Below are 18317 nucleotides of genomic sequence, written 5' to 3'. Positions count from 1 at the left end.
CAACACATTCGAGACGTACAAGTCCCTGTCTTACTCGCGACGACACCGACCAACATCTCCGTCTCACCGCTCTGTCTCACCGCTCCGTCTCACCGTGAGCAGCGCGACTCGGGCGCACGGATGACCAGCACGCATAGGGAACAGGAGGGGATATAAGATTGCCACAGATCGTCAGGGGCTACACCCATTGAACACGCTGCTGGATATCAAGGCTTTCAGAGCGCGCCATTCCTCAAACCCCTGACCCGCAAAGCACCTCACTCTTCGCGGCGGCTTCACCTCACAACGCCAACTTCTTTGCACCACTGCACATCACGCCACCATGAGCTCCACCCCGAGCCAGAGCCAGGACGGCGATGCCTTGGACAAGGCCATGCTAGCACACGCCCCCAAGATTGCCGGCTCATTCTGGATCTTCCTCGCTGTCGTCATCACGGCCAGCGTCGTGCTAATCTGCCTCGGTGTGGCGTTGTTCTTTCTGTGAGTAAAGCGATAACCCCTCCCTCCCATACTAGTGCTTCACGCTGACCGCTCGCCCGCCGCTCTCCCGCCACTCGCCCGCAGCTGCTCACGCCGTCGCAAGGCTCGCCACCTCGCCAAATCAGCCCGCGGTGACGACCTCATGACGCATCACCCAACCTCCCTCTTCTTCGAGACGGTCACCGCCTCCGCGGAGCAACGCGCGCCGTACAAGCATGTGATGGGGAGCGAGGACACGTACGCCAGTGAGCGCGAGCACAAGGAGGGAGAATACGACCAAGGCTATGGACTCGATTATAGCTACGATGAGTCGAGGTATAACAACAGCGCAGCCGCGGAGACGGCGCCCCTCGCGCCGCCCCAAGTACTCCCAGCCGCGACCTCGCGCAAGACGTCGCGCGCGCGAGGTCACGGCGGTTCTCGTTGGCAGGTACTCACGGATTCGTCCGACGACGAGGAAGACGAGGAACAAGACGGCGGCGCTGGCGGCGGCGGCGATTTGGCAGACGTGACGCTCGGTACTCAGAGTCGGCGTGGCTCCTCCGCGCAGCACGGCGTGGCCCCAACGTCTGCCCCCTTTGGTCTGCACGACTACTATCTAGCCCAAGTGGCCGAAGCCGCCACCCCTCCCTCGCCGAGGGCCACGAGGAGGGAGAGCGATGCGCGCGGTTCCGAGGCTTATGAAGCTGTACCACTTCCACCTGCTACTCCACGACGTCATAGCCGCACGCGCAGTCGTAGGAACAGCTGGGAGCACGAGGACGCGACGGGGGAGCCAAGCATTCGTGTCATCCCGCGCGCCTCTTCCCCGCCTCGTAACCAGCCTCGCCGCTCCTCCATGCCCGCCGAACCACCTGCCACTTTGCCCATTAGTCAAAGTGTCGGCAGCGCGGCACTCCCACCCAGCCTCGTAGTCGGGAATGGTGCTCCAGGCCAGCCGCGCACGCTCAGCGGGGGCACCACACCAGCCGTTGCAAGTCCCGTAGGGAGGCCGAGAAGCTTCAGTAGCGGAGCGGCGTCGAGCACGTCGCGCCGATGGAGCAACAACGTCAATGCCAACGAGACCACCCCGCCTGTTCCTCCTATCCCGGCGGCGCTACGTACCAGTATGCTTCCAGAGGTCAGAAAGGGCAGCACGCCGCCGAAAGAGGGAGAGGCGGCGAGTTCATCCCTCGAGCGTAGCTTGCCAGTGGCACGAAATCAATCGGAGAGGGATATGCCTGGCGAGCAGGAACAGCCCTCTCCCCCTAGTCGTACTGCTACACAAGCGCATGACCTGACTCTATTCTCAAGTCGCGACTCCCATGCATCCATTCCCGTCTCCCCTCCACCGCAGTACGTTCCACGCCTCGAGCTTCAGCCCGCCACAGAGGCCCCACCTCCATCCACGAGCGCGAGCACGAGCGCGACTCGCCGCCTTCCATCGGGAAAACGCTCCTCCGCCCCTTCTGGACCGCGATCCTTCGCCAATCCGGCAGCAGCGGCCAGCAGCGCCAGCGCCCACGGCGGCGGTACGCGAGGCGTCTCCCCCTTCGACCCACGCGCGACAGAGCGAAGAGGGGAGAGTTGGCCGAGTGTTCCACAAGGTTGGACCCTTGCGCAGCAGCAGCAGCCGCAGCCCGAGGCGCAGGCCGAGGCGCAGCCCGAGGCGCAGGCCGAGCCAGCACGCCCAGCAGAGCAACAGGGTCACGAACTTCCATCAGCACCACGTCGCCCCGTAGTCCAACAAGCGGGAAAGAGACACGAACACCTACATCGTCGTCAATCGAGCCAGGGAGCACATAATGGGGGAGCGTGGTGGGAGGTGGAGCCTGCTTCGTCTACTTCACGTCAGCACACTGGTCAACCCGGCAAGAAGATTTCAGAGGGGGAGAGACCTCCACGTCTTCCCTCTCTGCCCTTCCAGCCAGACTCGGACGTGGAGTCGGGGTCGGCCTCAAAGGCGGGCTCAGGCTCTCGACTTCCTCCTGCCTCCTCGTCAGGCTCAGGCCCGGCGTGGTACACCTGGCAAGGGGATTGGGAGGGGGCGAGGAGGGACAGTCGCGGTTTTGGGTACGTGTGAGCGAGAGCGGGGCGAGGTGGCGGGGCGAGGTGGCGGGGCGAGGTGGCGGGGATGTAGGAGCTGAAAAGCTTGAAGTGACTGTACGATCGATCGACCAACCCCATAGATGCCCTTGCAATGCAATGTTACAACAGTCGACGCCAACAACCGACGCCCAACCGACGCCCCACTCTCAACCTCACCCACCCGTCGCCCTCTCGTGCAACATCCGTGCCAACCGCTCACGATGCACTTCGATGCTCTCCTCCTCTCGCGGCTCTACCTCAGTCTCGACCGGCGTGCTAGAGCCAGAGGGGGATCGTGCGTCTGTCCTCTTGTCGTTCTCGCCGCGATCACGCACGATTTGCTCCTGCTGTGCCCCTGCCCCTGCCGTAGGTAACGTGGGTCTTCGCCATTCCCTCAACCTCACTAAACGCTCACGCAACTCATCGCGCCAGCGCTTCATCCCGTCCTCGCGCTCCCTCCTCCCCGTATAGCCCCAGAGCCCCTCCTCCTTGACCGTCCGATAGCGCTGCGCCGTCCTGTCTGCGAATTGGCGGAGCTTGGCCATAGGGGAGAGGGGAAGCCCGTCTAGCCAGGGGGGACGGAGAGATTCGCGCAACTTGTAGGGAGTGGTGGGATGGGGTGGGGAGGTGGTGGTGGAGGAGGAGGAGGAAGGGGAGGAGAGATGGGAGGCGGCGTAGAGGAGACCTTGGCGCGACTAGGCGCGGCGCGTAGGGGGGGGGGGGGGGGGGGGGGGGGGGGGGGGGGGGAGTCAGTCGGGTGGCTGGCCCATCGCCCCGCCTCGCTCCCACGCAACTCACCGTATCCATATGCGCCATGAATCGCTTCAGGCCAAACTTCTCTATCCGTTTCCATATCACGCTCACGTCCGAAGTGATGTGCGCCGTCGTGAGACAGTGTGTTTGAGTTTCCTCGTCCACCGCCCTCCCCTTGCCCTTGACGTCGCTCGTGACATCGCTGCCCTTTCGCGCTGGCGGACGAGGCGGCGACGACGCAAGCTGCTCAGTGAAAGTTAACCCCTCCGCAACAGCGAGCACCGTCGTGTGGTCCAGATTGTGCGTCCAAGTGCGCATCTGTCTTCCCCTCTCCACTGCCCCCGTCGTCGTCCCACTCGCACTCGCGCTCCCCTCCCCTCTCTGGAATCCCTCCAACTCAACCTCACTAACCTCCAGCACCCAACTCTCCGCACTCTTAATCAGCCCCCTCGGAGCCCAGCGTGGTAGAGTCCCCTTTTTGAGGAGGAGCCGCGAAGTGAGCAAAGTGGGCGGCTGGGTGGGGTCACGCTGAATAATCAGGCGATCCAGTACATCGACGCTTATGACGTGTTGGGCAAAGGGGTTTGGGTAGCGAAGGAAGTAGGCGGGGCAGAGGAGGGGGAATGGGAGGGGTATCGTGGAGGGAGAGGAGTGCGTTTGCACCATCGATGCGCTGGCGTGGCGTGGAGGGGAGGGGATGGCGCGAGCGGGAAGGAACAAAGTCGAGTCGCGAGACGGGAGCGGACCGAGTCAAGTCCAGGGCCGGCGGAAAGGGAAAGGGGCCGAATCGACGACGCCCAGGACAAGGGGCGCCACTTTGGATCCGCCTCACTTTGCAATCACCTCGCCCCGCCCAATCACCTCGCCGCTCTTCTCACGCCCACGACCACGCCCACGCCACGCCACGCCACGCCACGCCATGATCTCATAGTAGCCGCCATAGCATACATTTATTCTGCGCAACGCCAACATGCCACGGCAGACGACCACCGCCAAATCTCCAGCGCCAGTCGCCTCGGCTTGGGAGCGATATCGCGGCGTCGGCCTCGATGCGCGCTTAGCCGCCCCCTCAGGGCGTATCCTCAGCTCCGGCCCATCAACTCCTCCCCACGCTGCATCGAGAGTCAGCAACGCTATGGGCGGATTCTTCAACTTCGGGGGCGCCGCCGCCGCCGCAGGGAGTGATGGCAAGGGCAAGAGCAAGGGCAAAGCGCGCTTAGCTGGACCGAAAGGTTCTGCTTCGTCCGCCGCCCTCGAAGCTACCGGGTGGAACCAACCTTCCGCCCCTGCTCGTCGATTGGAATCTTCACCCCTGCTCAGCAGCTCCTCTGTGGCGCCACTCAGGAGGACTGGTGCCGATCCCACCGCCGCTGCGGGGATGGTGCCCTCGACGTCGCGATTCAGTGTGCGCAGCATAGGCGGCGGGGCAGGGAGGGCAAAGAAACGACGCTGGTACATGGATCTCTTTCGCCCGACGAGGGACAAGGTCGAGGACGTCCTCGATAGCTGGTGGGGTAGACATGGCGTCTTAGTTCTGGCGCCTTGTGTCATGGTGGGTGCGCGAGCGAAGACGACGAGCAAGATGCGAGGCAGGCAAGCAAGGCTGACTCCTTTTGCGCCCCTCCAGGTCTGGATTTGGTGCGCTGTCCCCTTTCCCAAGACTCACCCGGATGACCCAGGCGTACCTTGGTGCGAAGACACGCCCGAGGCTCCGTGGTGTCGTCCCTTTGCCCTGTCACCACGCAGCGCCGCGTCAACGACGACGGACGCCAACTTCTACTTCTTTCTCCTCTTCTACTACGGCCTCTACCTCTCCGTTGCCCTCGTCTACATCACTCAGCTATTCAGCCTGTACCGCCTCAACTGGTGGCCAGCTCGCCTGGGTGCAAAGACGTCCTATTCCATCTTCTGGCTCCTCTCCATTGGCGCTGGCTTCCTGCTCCATCGACTGCGCTTCGACTCGCTGACCGCGCCAGGAGGGAGTTCAGACAACGATGACGACGCCCAGGATGACGACGACGATATCCAGTGGCAGCGCAAGACGCTCTGGGTCACCCTGGCCTTTGCCAGCATGGCCATGCCCGCGCTCGTCTGTCTCATTGGGCTCAGACGCTCCGGGAGACAGACGTATCGCCACTCCCTCACCGAAGCGCAGAAGACGTTCCTGGAACGTCAGCTCGCACGACGTATACCCGCAAGCTATATTCGCTTCCTCTGGTTCATCGCTACGATTGGGTTGAGTCTAGTTGCCTTGTTGGCCGGTCAGGGGTACGCGAGCGTCTACTTGAGCACACTCCCGCATACAGGGTTGGACGGCACAGCCTACGTGACCTTTTGGATGACGACGGTCAACCTGCTTGCTGTGATTTCGCACTGGATACTCGAGGAGAAGGTGCGATCCCGCGCCCTCCTCTTCGCCAACAAGTACTACTACTTTCTGGTAAGTGGCGTGCGAGTCGCGCGCGAGTATCGATCGATCTCGATCTCACGCCTCCCTCCCCGCACGCGCAGGTCTACTTCATCTTCTACCGCAACCTCTTCGCGCGTCTACGCTCCTTCGACCAATTCGCCCTCGTCCAGCTCCTCTCCTCCTTCTGGGTCTGCATCTGGTATCCGCTCTCCATGACCTCCCTCTCGCACCGCATCGTCTCCTGGTTCAACCCGCCGGGACGCCCGGGCAAGTCCTGGGAGGAGTACGTCGAGAGCGTAGGGCTAGCCTTCTACTTGAGGAACCTCGCCCAGAATGTTACGATGGTGGCATTTCTGGGGTGGGTGAGCATCTTACACTTTGGCAAGAATCAGGCCTTGTACCCCTTTTTCTCCTTCGTGGAACCGACGGAACAGGACGACCCGCCCAATCGCGGCACAAACGACGACCCGTACAACTATCGCCTTACGATGCTCGGCTCCCTGGCCATCTGGGCGTCGGAGCTGCTCACCTCCTGGCTGGCGCGCCTCCTCTGCCGCTGGACCATGGGGGTGGACGTGACCAACTTGGGGTTGGACGAGATGCGCGCCTTCCCCGACTTACTACCCACTTGCGTGTGGACGAGCGTGCACGTGCTCATGGATATGCTCCTCTTTTTGATCAAGCTGAATTTTCGATGAAGCGATGCGTGGAGCGACGCGTGGAGCGATGCGTGGAGCGATGCGTGGAGCGTTGCGTGGAGCGCTGCGGCCAATCAATACCCTATTTTCATTCAATGCGATGTGATTTGTCTCGCGCGAGGCTCTCACGTCTAAACGACGGCCAATCCGCGCAAGAAGCTCAACGTCCCAATATTGAAGTCGAGTAGTTCCCCCACCCTCTCATTCGCCCTCTTGACCGCTCGTAGCCACTCGCTCCACGCTGCTCTGAGCTCTCGCCTCTCCTCCTCTTCCTCCTCGCCAAGCTCAAGCTGCGATGCCTCATCCTCCAGCCCTAGCATCTCGCCCCAACGCGTACGACGCAGCGATTCCACGATGGCGGTGACGCCTTCCACGTCCCGCCCTGCTTCGCCCACCCGTCGGGCACAGCTGCGAAGAAGGGCGGTCACGCCGCGCACGCTCGTGAGGTCGAGGCGGAGCGTGAGGTCCAGCTGTGGCGCAGATAGTGGAAGCACGTAGCTGAAGAGCGCGGCATCGTCCGCGTCGGAGCTGAGCAGCAGGGCCTCCAGTGGGGAAGCGGCCGATTCCGCGAGCTGGAGACGATGAGAACGCTCTAGATGTGTGGTCCTTGCCTCTTCCTCCTCCTGCCCAGATGCTGGCCCATCGAAGCCTCCCTCCCCGAGCGACGTGAGAGCTCCAGTAGCGTCAGTGGTCGCCCCGCTACCCAGCCCGTCGGTCATCCCCTTGCCCTTTGTCCCATCCACCGCACTACCAGGCGTCGCGGCCGACATGCCCAAGAAGAAAGGGGCGGGCTTCGCCTTGCTCTTGTCCACCTCGGCGGCTTTGGGTCGATCGCGCGCCTTGATCGCTTCGAGGTTGAGTAGGGTAAGCCATTTGGTGCGGGGCTGCATGCTCAGAGTGAAGAGAGGAGCGTCCCGTCGCTGCAGAGGTTCGGACGTAGGGTGGTACGTGTCTGCCAAGCTGAGCCTGTCGAGTGCGAGAGGGTCATCCTCCGCCTGGTCCGCCTCTTCCTCCTCCGGTCCTCGAACGGAAGGCATGCCCACCTCGCCCTCCTTGGTCTCCTCCTCCTCATCGCCATCCACCCTCCCCCTCCCGCCCGTCCAACTCCACAAATACACCCCAAGCCCCTCCGTCCCACCCCCTGCGAGCGTGCCCCCATCAGGACTCCAATCCAACGACAACATCGCCTCCCTCAACCTCATCCGATCCATCAACCTCCCACTCGGAACGTCGAACGTAGCAAGCGCCCCATCCATCGTCGCGACCGCCAGACTGCGCAACGTAGGCGAAAAGGCACAGTCCGTCACCCGTGCAGCAAAGGGGCCGAATCGCCTAACGACGCGATGCGTTGCTAGGTCGAGGAGGACGAGCGGGTGGCTCACCCCGACGGGGATGAGGGCCAAGAGCGTGTTGCGTGGCGAAGAGCGAGCAGAGCTGATCGCGTGTGGTTGAGAGGTGCGAGTGAGCACGGCCGTGCTGTGAAAGGCGAAGGCGACAATGACGCCTCGGGAGAGGACAGCTGTGAGGACCGTGTTGCCTTCGTCGACTGCGAGGCCCACTACTCGGCCCGGGCTCGAGCTCGACGTAGCCGTTGCGTTGGTCGCGCTTGGGCCTGCGCAATCGAACGTCCGGACGTATCGGCGACTCTGCATGTTCCAGAGCACCACACGCCCATCTCCCATGCCTACCGCACCAAAGTTGCCACAATGCGTCACAAAGGCACACGTAGCTTCGTCCGCCCCTTGTCCCGCAACGCGCTGCTTCTTCCCCGTCACGAGTGCTCCCGCATTCATCCTCCTATCCTTACCCAGCCAAACGCGCGGTGCTGCTCCCGGGTGTGTGGTGAGGATATCCTCCCAATCGCGGCTACGCGTGAGGGAGAAGGCTATGCTGCTCGCTGGGGTCTGTTTGAGGGATTGCGCAGGGAGTGATAAGTGATTGGCCTTTCGCTCCACGCTTCCCTGCGAAAGTTCACCGCCGCGAGCCTCCCGCCCTACCCAGCTGAGTCGGAGGGAGCGATCACGCCCTGCGGTTAGGAGTGGAGAGCGCGCGTCGTGACCGTACCAGCGGACGAGGTGGGGAGGGGAGGAGTGGCCGGAGCGTGATTTCAGGAGACGAGGGAGGGAGGTGCTGCTACTGGACGAGGAGGAGGAGGAGGAATTTGCTGCCGCAGTGGCAGTGGCGGAGGAGGCAGGCTCGAAGAACCATTCCTTGATACTGTTGTCGCCCGCAGAGGAAATGAGCAACGGCTGGCCCGCCACGAACTCCAACCCTGCCACCGGAGCCGCATGCGCATTGCGAATCGTGTGGATCAGTCTTCCCCCTCGCGCGACTCCCTCGCGCGAGTCCTGATTCTCGAGATCAAAGATGAAAATATCCCCCGCTCGCGAGCCCACAGCCATCGTATGTGCGCGCCCGTCGGTCCTAAACGTGGGTGGTGTGCTACTCAACTGTGCCTGCAACGAGAAAGCCATTACGCAGCTGTCCTCTTTGATGTTGTGCAGGATGATGCGCGAGTCCGACGTGGTTGCGACGATGACGTCAAGGGCCGGGGTTTGGGCAAGGGAGAGGATCGAGGGTGTAGCGACGTCCATCTGGCCTTGTCTGCCAGAGAGGTCGAATGTATGCAGCAGCGTGGCGGTGCGAATGTTCCAGAGCTGAACCGTCCCGTCCGAGAGGCCTAAGAGGACCTTGTGTAGGTAGGTCGCTGGGTGGACTAGGCAGGTTGGCGCAACGCCCGCTGAAAGGGGGAGGGGGATGGCCTGCTCTTCTTCTCCCGTGGAGAGGGAAAAGTGGTGCAGCGTAGTGCGCGTAATGGCCACGATGGAGTCGCCAAAGACGATGAAGCGCTCCACTGGCCCCGATTCGGTCGTGTACTTTGCCACCACTGCAGCGCGGACGAAGCGATGGATCGTATCCCCAGCTGCGGCGAGGATGCAGTCTGGGCTGGTGCTGAGTGCCAGGCTGGTAATCGGGCTGGGCAAGCTTCGTCCCACGAAGACCTGAACGAGGGACTCTGCCGTCCAGATGCTCCAACAGTCTCCCAGTGAGGTGACGATGTTGACATCTGCTCTTTGTGCGTCTTTTCCTCCTCGCCTGACTTGCATTACAAAGGGGATCTGGTTGGCTACGATGCCCATTGCCAGGTAAGGCGCGAATACGTGGCGGCCGCGGGGCGTAGGCGCGACGCCATCCTCTTCTGCGCTGGGAGCGCCGTTAGACTGCCGCCGCTGCTTCTTGGACGAAGAGGCGGCCATGGCGAGGTGAAATTGCGGCGAGGTCGTGAGGTTGCGACGTTGCGAGGCTGCGCTGCGAATCGACTTTTGACATTTTGCCATCGTCCGCCCGTCCGTCCGCCCGCCCGCCCGCCTTCCGCCTTCCGCCCCCTCTGCTGGTGCGCCTCTGCCTCGATTCGAAAATTTGGTCGAGCGACGGACGACGAGTGCGAGTGCGACTTGGAGGCAAAAGGCGGACTGGAATTGCGTCTCGTCACCTCGACTTCTCACCATCACCAATCCCATCAACGCACACGCACACGCGCACACGCACACGCACGCGCACAGCATGGCCCCATCCCGCGCTCCTCCTCTCTCTGGCGAAGAGGCCGAGGCTGCCCTCGCCTCCCAGCTGGAAGAGGACGTCCGTCTTGCCCAGTCAGGCGAAGCATCCTCCTCCACCGTTCTTGGAGCAGACGCATCCAAGGACGTCACTGCCGCCTCCTCCTCATCCTCGAGCGCAACCCCCGCCGCCCTTCGCCAGCCCTTTAGCTCCGCCGACCTCTCGGAGCCTACACTCAAGGCCCTCGAGGCCATGGGCTTCTCGACCATGACTGAGGTTCAGGCGCGAACCATCCCCCCGCTCATGGCGGGCAAGGATGTCCTTGGCGCTGCGCAGACTGGTTCGGGCAAGACGTTGGCCTTTTTGATCCCTATTGTGGAGATGCTGAGTAGGCTCAAATTCAAGCCACGTAACGGTACGGGGGCCATTGTCATTTCCCCTACCCGCGAGCTGGCGTTGCAGATCTTTGGTGTAGCAAAGGAGTAAGTGCCGCCAAGCCCGTTACCGCCTTTCCTTCACTGACCAACGTCTTGCTGCGCTTCCCTCGCCCCGCTGCGCTGCACCCGCACAGGCTAATGGCACATCACCACCAGACATTCGGAATCATCATGGGCGGCGCAAACAGAAAGGCCGAGGCCGACAAGCTGCAAAAGGGCGTCAACCTCATCATTGCCACGCCCGGTCGACTGCTGGACCATCTCCAGAACACAAAGGGCTTCGTCTTCTCCAACCTCAAGACCTTCTGTATCGACGAGGCGGATCGTATCCTTGAGATCGTGAGTCGCCGCTTCGCGAGGCGGCGAGACTGCCGTAGCCCTCGTCGTTCTGACACACCACTGCCCTCCCTTCCTCTCGCTCCCTCGCACGCTCGCACGCGCAGGGCTTCGAAGACGAGATGCGTCAAATCGTCCGCATCCTACCCAACGAGTCTCGCCAATCCATGCTCTTCTCCGCGACGCAGACCACCAAAGTCCAAGACCTAGCCCGCATCTCCCTTCGACCCGGCCCGCTCTACATCAACGTCCACGCCGACCTGGCCGCCTCGACCGTCGCCAAGCTCGAACAAGGCTACGTAGTCTGTCCCTCTGAGGGTCGTTTCCTCCTCCTCTTCACCTTCCTCAAACGCAACGCAAACAAGAAATGCATCGTATTCATGTCCTCGTGCAACTCGGTCAAGTACCACGCCGAACTGCTCAACTACATCGACATCCCCGTGTTGGACCTACACGGAAAGCAGAAACAGCAAAAGCGAACTTCGACCTTCTTTGAATTCTGCAATGCGCCCAAGGGCACGCTACTGTGTACGGATGTGGCTGCTCGCGGATTGGATATACCAAAGGTGGACTGGATCATCCAATTCGACCCGCCCGACGACCCGAGAGACTATATCCATCGCGTGGGGCGAACGGCTCGAGCTGGGAAAGCAGGCAAGAGTCTCCTCTTCCTCTTGCCAGAGGAGTTGGGATTCCTCCGTTTCCTCAAGGTGGCAAAAGTACCCCTCAACGAGTACACGTTTCCCAAGGGCAAGGTGGCTAATGTGCAGGGTCAGTTGGAGAAGTTGATCAGCAGTAATTACTACTTGCATCAGAGCGCTTTGGAGGGGTATAGGAGCTACTTGCAGGCGTATGGGAGTTACTCGCTCAAGCGCATCTTCGATGTTCATCAGCTTGACGTCGCTGCTGTTGGGAGGGCGTTTGGGTTCAAGGTGCCGCCGAAGGTGAATTTGGGCATTGGAGGTAGTCTCAAAGGGCAGAGCGGGCAGAGTGGGCAGAGTGGGCAGGGGGCGGGGAAGAGGAAGCACGCAGATGGAGGTGAGGAGGATGAGGTGGTGGAGGACGACGACGACCAAGGAGTGTCACGCAAGGAAGTCGCAAAGGGTTCACGGCGCGGCTACGAGGGTGGTAAGGGTCGCAAGGCGGTGGGAGCAGACAAGTTCAGGCGGGATGGTGGTGGTGGTGGTGGCGGCAAGGGGCGAAACTGGGCGCGATAGGCATTCCCAAGATAGCTTCTTGAGCTCCTTGAATAGCAATTCAGCAGCAATGTACGATTACGATCCGAGGCCGTGCGTAGCTGGTGGTCCTACCCTCGCACTGCCTCCCCATCTCGCCCGACCCTCCTCCGCCCCTTCATCCTGCCCCAACCGAAAGAAGAACCACCAGGACAACGCGAGCAGGACGGCCAATCCTATTCCTGCCAGCATCGCCATCGCCATTCTTCTTCTCCTCCTCCTGCTGACCCTGCCATCCTCGTCGCTCTCCTCTCCAACCCTGCCCGCCATCCCACACGCTCCCGCCCAGCCACGCCATCGTCGTCGCCTCTTGGCAGCAGCCTTGCGTCTGGGCTCGAGATGCTCGGCATGATAAGTCGGGAGCAGCTGCGGGCCCGCTAGACGACGATACCCATAAGGATCGGAGGGGTCAGGCTCATCCCCCTCGGACATGATGCGCGCATGAGAGTTAGAGCGGGGCAGCGTACCGTAGTCCCTTGCGTGGACTCCGTGCGACAGATGGCGGGAGGACGGGCCCGAAGGAGGGGGAGGAGGAGGGGCGGGGCTCTCCTCTCTTGGCTCTCTCGGCTCACTTTTCCAGGACATCAAGCCGGCCAATCCCCTTCCCCACGCCCTGAGCATGTCAGGCAGACCAAGGACACCCTGCCCTTCGCCTCCCCTTCGCCCGTAGCGCGCATCGAGCGTGGAGCCCTTTGGGGTCGTAGGATGCGGGAAGGGGAAGGTGGTGAGCTTCAGTCGAGTGGAGGAGGAGGAGCGAGCCCCGCCTTGTTGTGTGGGCGAGGCGCCTGGTCGCGGGGGAGGAGGTGGGCGGGGTGATTGGGGCCGTTGTGCTGTCGGGTCCTCGTCATCCCTAGCCATTGCAGCCTGAAGTGCTGCGTGCGTGCTAGAGCCAGGCGTCGCAGTCGCAGTACTCTTGCCCCTCGTCGAGCGACCACCCTTCGAGCTCGAGGGCGGTACGGGTGAGGAGTGGGCAGAGCCGGTCTCCCTCTCTCCTCCGCCGCTCTCACTACCACCTGGAGAGCGGGGGAAACGCACCGGTGCCGGCCCAATCGAGTATCGATACTCTGTCTTGGGTGGTCCCGACGTCGTCGGCGTGGGGCTCGCAGCTCCACTGAGCCTCCTCCCCTGCTGCTGCGCGTGCTGAGCGTGCTGTCGCGCCGACGCTTTGGGCGTTACGGAGCCCGAGGCAGAGGTAGTGCGGGTGCGTGAGCTAGAGGGTGTCAGGGATAGACTGCTCCCGCTATCACCACCAGGCGAAGTCGCTGATAGGCTGCGCGTGCGAGGTGTGCGTGTATGCGGTGAGGAGATGGGCGTGCGAGGCGGTTGCAAGGCGGCGGAAGAGGAGGAGGAAGTCGAAGCTGCTGAGGATGGTCTACGATGAGATGCTGATGAGGAAGGGGCCATGTTGGGGAGTGGAGATGGTGGATGGTGATGCTGAGAGATATGCTGGGCTTTTCGTCTCACGTTGTCGTCTCACGTTGCCGTCTCACCCGGCTCATTGATTGATTGCGAGCGATTTGGCAAAGTGTTTGGTTGTTGTCTCATCGCGAGGCGGCCATTCCAGGGTGCTGCTGCGCCCGCCTGCGACGTGCATTGACGTCAAGCCGACGGGAGCGTCTGAGCGTCTCTCCGCCTTTGGCAGCCGCCGCTTCGCCTCGCTCTGTCCGCCCCCCTCGAAGTCAGACGAGGACCGATTTTGGGTGTCCGTCGGGCGGCGAGCAACGAGCAGCGAGGGATGATCCGTTGATGCGCTCCTGATTGCACCTGCTCCCGACCCTCCCTGCTCCTCGCCCGCTCCTCGCCAGGATGGCCAGCTCACACTCACACGCACACGCACACGCACACGCACACGCACACGCACACGCACACGCACACGCACACGCATAGCAGGCGGTTGCATCCAAACATGTCGGTGGACCATCCTTCACGCAACGTCGTCGCACCCTCGATGGTCCATCCCCATCACGGCCACCACGCCGCTGCCTCTTCCTCGTCCTCTCCTCCTCCCTCGTTCGCGCAACCCATGGCCCGTCACAGCTCATCCCGTAGTCGCGCCATGCCATCCGAAGAGCTCCTAGCCCTCGTAGTCGAGAAGCGTCTCGCAGTAAACGCGACGAGCGGAGGAGTGCTGGACACCATCGACCTCTCCAATCGTCGTTTGCGGGACATCCCCGAGGAGATCGTCGACATAATCAAGGACGAAGCTGTCCGTCTCGCCCTAGCATACAATCAGATCCACACCATCCCCGCACGCTTCACCCAGCTACATCGACTGCGCTATCTCAACTTGCGCTCCAATGCAATCTCCACCTTCCCCGAGTGGTTGGCAGACATGCCCCGCCTTGAGATCCTCGACGTTAGCAAGAACAAGCTGCGCCGTCTCCCCGAAGAGCCGCGCCAACTCTTGCAGCTCAGAGTATTTAGCGTAGGGCAGAATAGGCTGCGTAGGCTGCCCACCTGGCTGGCAGATATGGAGCATGTACGCGTGCTCAAGATTGAGGAGAATCCACTACAGTGGCCTCCCCCGCACGTCAGTATCGCGCCGAGTGTTGCTGCTGAGGCGAGCGCGGCGAACGCGGTGAGCGCGGCTACGAACGCGAATGCGAATCTCGACGATGACAAGCGCAGGAAAAGGGAGGAAGAGGCGCAACACCGTCAGTGGATCGCGGCGTTGAAGCGCTGGATTTTGGATAACGCAGCGAGCGAGAGGGAGCGCGCACTCAATGAGGCCGATGACGACAACGGCTCGCAGCAACGACATGGCCGACATCATCAGCAAGCGTCCATAGCTAGCAGCACGTCCACCGCAGCAGCAATGGTAGCTACTCCTCCGATGCAAGGACGTGCCCTGCCTCCAGACAGGACAGACTCCTCTATACCCGCGTCTGCAACCTCGACGGGCGTCACTTCTCCCAACGAATCCTCCGACTCGAGCTTCGCCATCAATGCAAACACCTCAGCCACGAGCGCGATGAGCGCCGCAAGTGCAGCGAGTAACGCAACATCAGCACGCAGTTCGCCAGAGCGTGGCTTCAAGATCAGACCATTGATGCTCGCTAGGCAGCCTAGCGTTGCGGGTGTTGCGGGTGGGAGGGGCGCGGCGAGCGCGGGCATGACGCCTAACTCGTCCAGTCAGGCCAATGCGAGCGTCGGCGTCGGCGAGGCGAGTGGTGTGGAAGAGATGGCAAGCCCTACTCGAGTGCACACGCACGCACAGCTCCCCGCTTCGCCCGCGCGAACTATCACGCCTACACCGCCGCGCGAACGAAGCGAAACGGTCGCGACCAAGCTACAGCCCCCTCTCGAGTTACAGCGCGTCGATGCCCGCAATGACGAGGCTTTTGACAATCCACGCCCTGCTCCCCCGCCTCCTCCCGTTCCCACCTCCTCCAGCCCAGTCTTCACCCAGCGCGGTGCGTCACATGGTCACGGCCGCACCAACTCGCACTCGATGGCCCAGTCTCACTCGCACTCCCCAAGCGCGAGCACGAGCGCGGGATCGCCCTTCACTCCCACGGGCACCGCAAAACGTCGCCTACTAAAGACGAAGAAGTCCCTTCCTGACATGCGATCAGCCGGGGCCACCTTGGGCAGCACCACCTCCTCGATGCGAGAGGCGTTCCCCTTTCCCTCCTCGTCGTCCTCCTCGGCGACCAATGCGATGACGGGCAGTCCCACCGAGCCTCTTTCTCGAGGTGGGGGCGCAGCGATGGACCTCGCCCGCACACGCAATCGATCCTACAGTATAGGCGGGGGCGGGACGATGGGCCATGTCAATGGGATTGGGAGCGTCCTAACTCGCCCACTCCTCAACCACGCCACGACAGCAGATGTCGTCCCGGCCGTCCCACGACTGGGTACCGCGCCCGAAATCGCCATTGTTGAGCCTTCCTCTCCTAGCCCCCTGCAGTCGAAGGGGGTCACCCCCTCCGCCTCGGCGCCCTCGGTCGTTGTGGTGCGCAAGCCGTCAGCGAGGAGAGCGGCGTTACTCGAGGCGGTCGGGTTGGATGGCGACGCGGAGAAGGTGGGCGTCCCTGGGATGCGCCCAAGCAGCGGCGCCGACGATCATCAGACACAGCGCGATTCCTACTTCAAGCGTCTCTCCGTCGTACAAGGGCGCGACGCCACTCCATCGCCCATCCACCATGCCAACATTGACACCACAACGGGTGTCCCCGCCCCTCTCCCCGCCTCGACACTCAAACGCATCGACGCAGCACGCGGCATCCTCTTCGCTCTCAGTCAGATCTTCACCGCTCTCAAGCAGTACGCCCTCTTCGCCAGCGCGGCCGTTGTGGCCGAACAGCTCGAGCCTGTGCTGACCGTTGCGGGCGGGACGTTGGAGACGCTCATCGCCACGCTGGATCGCTTCGACTCTCGCAACGCTGCGAGCAGTCATGACGACGTGGCGGTTGGTGCAGTACTCGACGCGAGTCGGGAGAGTGTAGAGACCTTCCGGAAGGTGGTGAGCGTACTGAAGTTGCTCCTCAAGCCACTGCAGAGGGACGCAGATGTGCGCTACACCCGGGCGTTGGTGCTGATGCTGTATGGGGCTACGGTCGAGGTGGGGAATGCGTGGCGGGAGATGGGCGCCGAGGATCGGCCTCACGCTCAGGAGCGGGTAGTGACGGTCACGGGGCTGGGCAGGGGCGGAAGGCCTACCCCACTCAACGTAGCTGCTGCCTCCCACTTGGGCGTGGCGGGGCCAGGCAATCTGCCTAGCATTGCGGAGAGCCTCTCGCCTGTGTCGAGTCATCCGAAGACGCCGAACACAGACATGCGCGGGCAGAGGAAGCGCTACGACTCCGACGGGCCAGCTAGCGCTCAGGAGGTACGCGAAGTCAATGTACCGCCAATGACGGCAGCTTGGACCTCAGCAGCTTCTGCTCCTGCTGGCCCTGCGACGTCGGAGGGACAGAACAACTGGATGCAATCACGACGCGCGGCACGACGCTTCGCCAACGCGAGCGATACGGCGGCGGCTACTCCGTCGAGCGGCGGCGGCGGCACGGGCTTCGCATTTGGACATCGCCCCCTTTCAAGGTCTCTGGGCGATATTGCCGGAGCACTCGGTAGCGGGCTGGGTAGCGGGGTGGGAATCGCGCCACAGCAGCCACACCGCCACGGCGCTGTAGGATCAGCAAGCAGTGTTCCCGCCTTTACGACGGGCTCGGCCCCTCCCGCGCCAATGGCTGGGATGGCGCAGCACCAGCAGCGCAGAGCAGCCGGCGGCCTCGTCCCTTCGTCTGCTCCCCCGGCGCGGCCGGCACCCGCGACAGGTAAAGCGGTCATCGATTCGCATCTCCTCGCCCTCATCCAGTCGGTCACCTCAACCGCCTCGGGCGTGTGGGTTTCGCTGCTTGACCACTTACCCGCGACGAGCAGCTGGGCGGACGGCGGTGCAGATGGCGGCGGTATTCAGGGTGGCAGCGGGGGCTGGAGAAGTAGCGGAATCCTCTCGCCAGAGGAGGCGACACCAACTGCGCTTGCTCCCGTGCAGAAGAGGGGAATCGCTGGCAAGGAGACGACAACGACAACAACGCTCAAGCCTCCGAGTACGGAAGAGGATACGCAGAGATTGAGCGCCATCTCTCCTACCCCATCTTCAACCGCCGGCGGCAGTGGCGCATCGCGCAAACTCGTCGAGCTACGCGCACAATGTCTTTCAGCGGCTGAGCTGACCCGTCGTCTCCAGCATACGCTTGAACGAGTACAAGACGAGATGGAATCCCTCCCCTCCTCCTCCCCTACAGGCTCACAAATTCTCGTGGTGGGCGGCGACCCGACTTCATTCGGCTCTCGCCATCGCCTCCTCGAGGAGGGAGTCGCCTTCGTTCGCTCCGTCACCGCTTTCCTGGTCACCATGCGCGCAATGAGCGTTACGCATGCTGAGGCGTTGGGAAGGGTGCCAGATTGTAAGCGCTCTTTGGCGGCACTGACGAGGGGGACGGCGAATGTTAGCGTGCATCTGCATTTTTGTGCGCCGGGGTTAGGACAGGGAGTGGGGGGACGAGGGGCGGGGTAGTGGGAGCATGTGGCTGGTTTGGGTGGCTGAGACGAGAAGCGCGACGTCTTCACTTTGTATCATAATCATCATCATCGTCATCATCATCATCATCACCGTCGTCGTGGTCGTCGTCGCTCGCCTCACCGTAGCTCCATCCAGCAAGCAGCCAGGCGGCGCTGCCCCGCCCCGCCCCGCTCGACGCGTCTCAAGGGCGGACTGGCGAAATGGGCGAGTTTCGTCGAGGGCGGGAGTGGCAACTCGTAGTCCGCCGCACGCCACTCGCTCGCTCACCTCGTCTTCTCACCACCACCACCAGCGACTCAGCTGTCGTCCGAC

The 18317-nt window shown here is 62.6% G+C and overlaps 7 protein-coding genes across 7 annotated transcripts; 4 read left to right on the top strand and 3 right to left on the bottom strand.

The window, feature by feature from the left end:
* Window positions 1–322: 322 nt before the first annotated feature.
* On the top strand, window positions 323–2542 carry BDZ90DRAFT_225701 (hypothetical protein; the record flags this gene model as incomplete). The annotated part of the gene is made up of 2 exons (XM_025504678.1): window positions 323–480; window positions 565–2542. 2 exons carry the CDS (start codon window positions 323–325, stop codon window positions 2540–2542), a joined length of 2136 nt encoding a protein of 711 aa, XP_025365779.1.
* Window positions 2543–2720: 178 nt separating this feature from the next.
* On the bottom strand, window positions 2721–4009 carry BDZ90DRAFT_277561 (hypothetical protein; the record flags this gene model as incomplete). The annotated part of the gene is made up of 2 exons (XM_025509020.1): window positions 3346–4009; window positions 2721–3242 (listed from the first exon to the last, which is right to left on the bottom strand). Exons 1-2 carry the CDS (start codon window positions 3964–3966, stop codon window positions 2721–2723), a joined length of 1143 nt encoding a protein of 380 aa, XP_025365778.1. The 5' UTR covers window positions 3967–4009.
* Window positions 4010–4135: 126 nt separating this feature from the next.
* Window positions 4136–6511, top strand: BDZ90DRAFT_230155 (hypothetical protein). The gene is made up of 3 exons (XM_025505362.1): window positions 4136–4852; window positions 4928–5740; window positions 5812–6511. The coding sequence occupies exons 1-3, from the start codon at window positions 4271–4273 to the stop codon at window positions 6406–6408; spliced, it is 1992 nt and encodes a 663-aa protein (XP_025365777.1). The 5' UTR covers window positions 4136–4270; the 3' UTR covers window positions 6409–6511.
* Window positions 6512–6539: 28 nt separating this feature from the next.
* On the bottom strand, window positions 6540–9665 carry BDZ90DRAFT_258198 (WD40 repeat-like protein; the record flags this gene model as incomplete). Its single annotated transcript, XM_025508044.1, has 1 exon — window positions 6540–9665. The coding sequence occupies one exon, from the start codon at window positions 9663–9665 to the stop codon at window positions 6540–6542; it is 3126 nt and encodes a 1041-aa protein (XP_025365776.1).
* A 244-nt stretch (window positions 9666–9909) lies between these two features.
* On the top strand, window positions 9910–12012 carry BDZ90DRAFT_230154 (DEAD-domain-containing protein). Its single transcript, XM_025505361.1, has 3 exons — window positions 9910–10448; window positions 10538–10742; window positions 10847–12012. The coding sequence occupies exons 1-3, from the start codon at window positions 9973–9975 to the stop codon at window positions 11954–11956; spliced, it is 1791 nt and encodes a 596-aa protein (XP_025365775.1). The 5' UTR covers window positions 9910–9972; the 3' UTR covers window positions 11957–12012.
* Window positions 11963–13513, bottom strand: BDZ90DRAFT_230153 (hypothetical protein). Its single transcript, XM_025505360.1, has one exon. It carries the CDS (start codon window positions 13376–13378, stop codon window positions 12014–12016), a length of 1365 nt encoding a protein of 454 aa, XP_025365774.1. The 5' UTR covers window positions 13379–13513; the 3' UTR covers window positions 11963–12013.
* Window positions 13514–13737: 224 nt separating this feature from the next.
* Window positions 13738–18026, top strand: BDZ90DRAFT_230152 (hypothetical protein). The gene has a single exon (XM_025505359.1). The coding sequence runs from the start codon at window positions 13881–13883 to the stop codon at window positions 17997–17999; it is 4119 nt and encodes a 1372-aa protein (XP_025365773.1). The 5' UTR covers window positions 13738–13880; the 3' UTR covers window positions 18000–18026.
* The last annotated feature ends 291 nt before the right edge of the window (window positions 18027–18317 follow it).

Source organism: Jaminaea rosea (assembly GCF_003144245.1).
Source record: "Jaminaea rosea strain MCA 5214 unplaced genomic scaffold BDZ90scaffold_1, whole genome shotgun sequence".
Taxonomy (NCBI): domain Eukaryota; kingdom Fungi; phylum Basidiomycota; class Exobasidiomycetes; order Microstromatales; genus Jaminaea; species Jaminaea rosea.
This window is presented reverse-complemented; position numbering and strand designations above follow the sequence as displayed.

Bases quoted from the DNA above. Each gene is read 5' to 3' on its own strand.
- BDZ90DRAFT_230153 (XM_025505360.1), bottom strand. From the start codon at position 13,378: ATGGCCCCTTCCTCATCAGCATCTCATCGTAGACCATCCTCAGCAGCT.
- BDZ90DRAFT_230155 (XM_025505362.1), top strand. From the start codon at position 4,271: ATGCCACGGCAGACGACCACCGCCAAATCTCCAGCGCCAGTCGCCTCG. The intron at 4,853-4,927 runs GTGGGTGCGCGA...GCGCCCCTCCAG, and splicing joins TTCTGGCGCCTTGTGTCATG to GTCTGGATTTGGTGCGCTGT. The intron at 5,741-5,811 runs GTAAGTGGCGTG...CCGCACGCGCAG, and splicing joins ACAAGTACTACTACTTTCTG to GTCTACTTCATCTTCTACCG.
- BDZ90DRAFT_230152 (XM_025505359.1), top strand. From the start codon at position 13,881: ATGTCGGTGGACCATCCTTCACGCAACGTCGTCGCACCCTCGATGGTC.
- BDZ90DRAFT_230154 (XM_025505361.1), top strand. From the start codon at position 9,973: ATGGCCCCATCCCGCGCTCCTCCTCTCTCTGGCGAAGAGGCCGAGGCT. The intron at 10,449-10,537 runs GTAAGTGCCGCC...GCACCCGCACAG, and splicing joins ATCTTTGGTGTAGCAAAGGA to GCTAATGGCACATCACCACC. The intron at 10,743-10,846 runs GTGAGTCGCCGC...TCGCACGCGCAG, and splicing joins CGGATCGTATCCTTGAGATC to GGCTTCGAAGACGAGATGCG.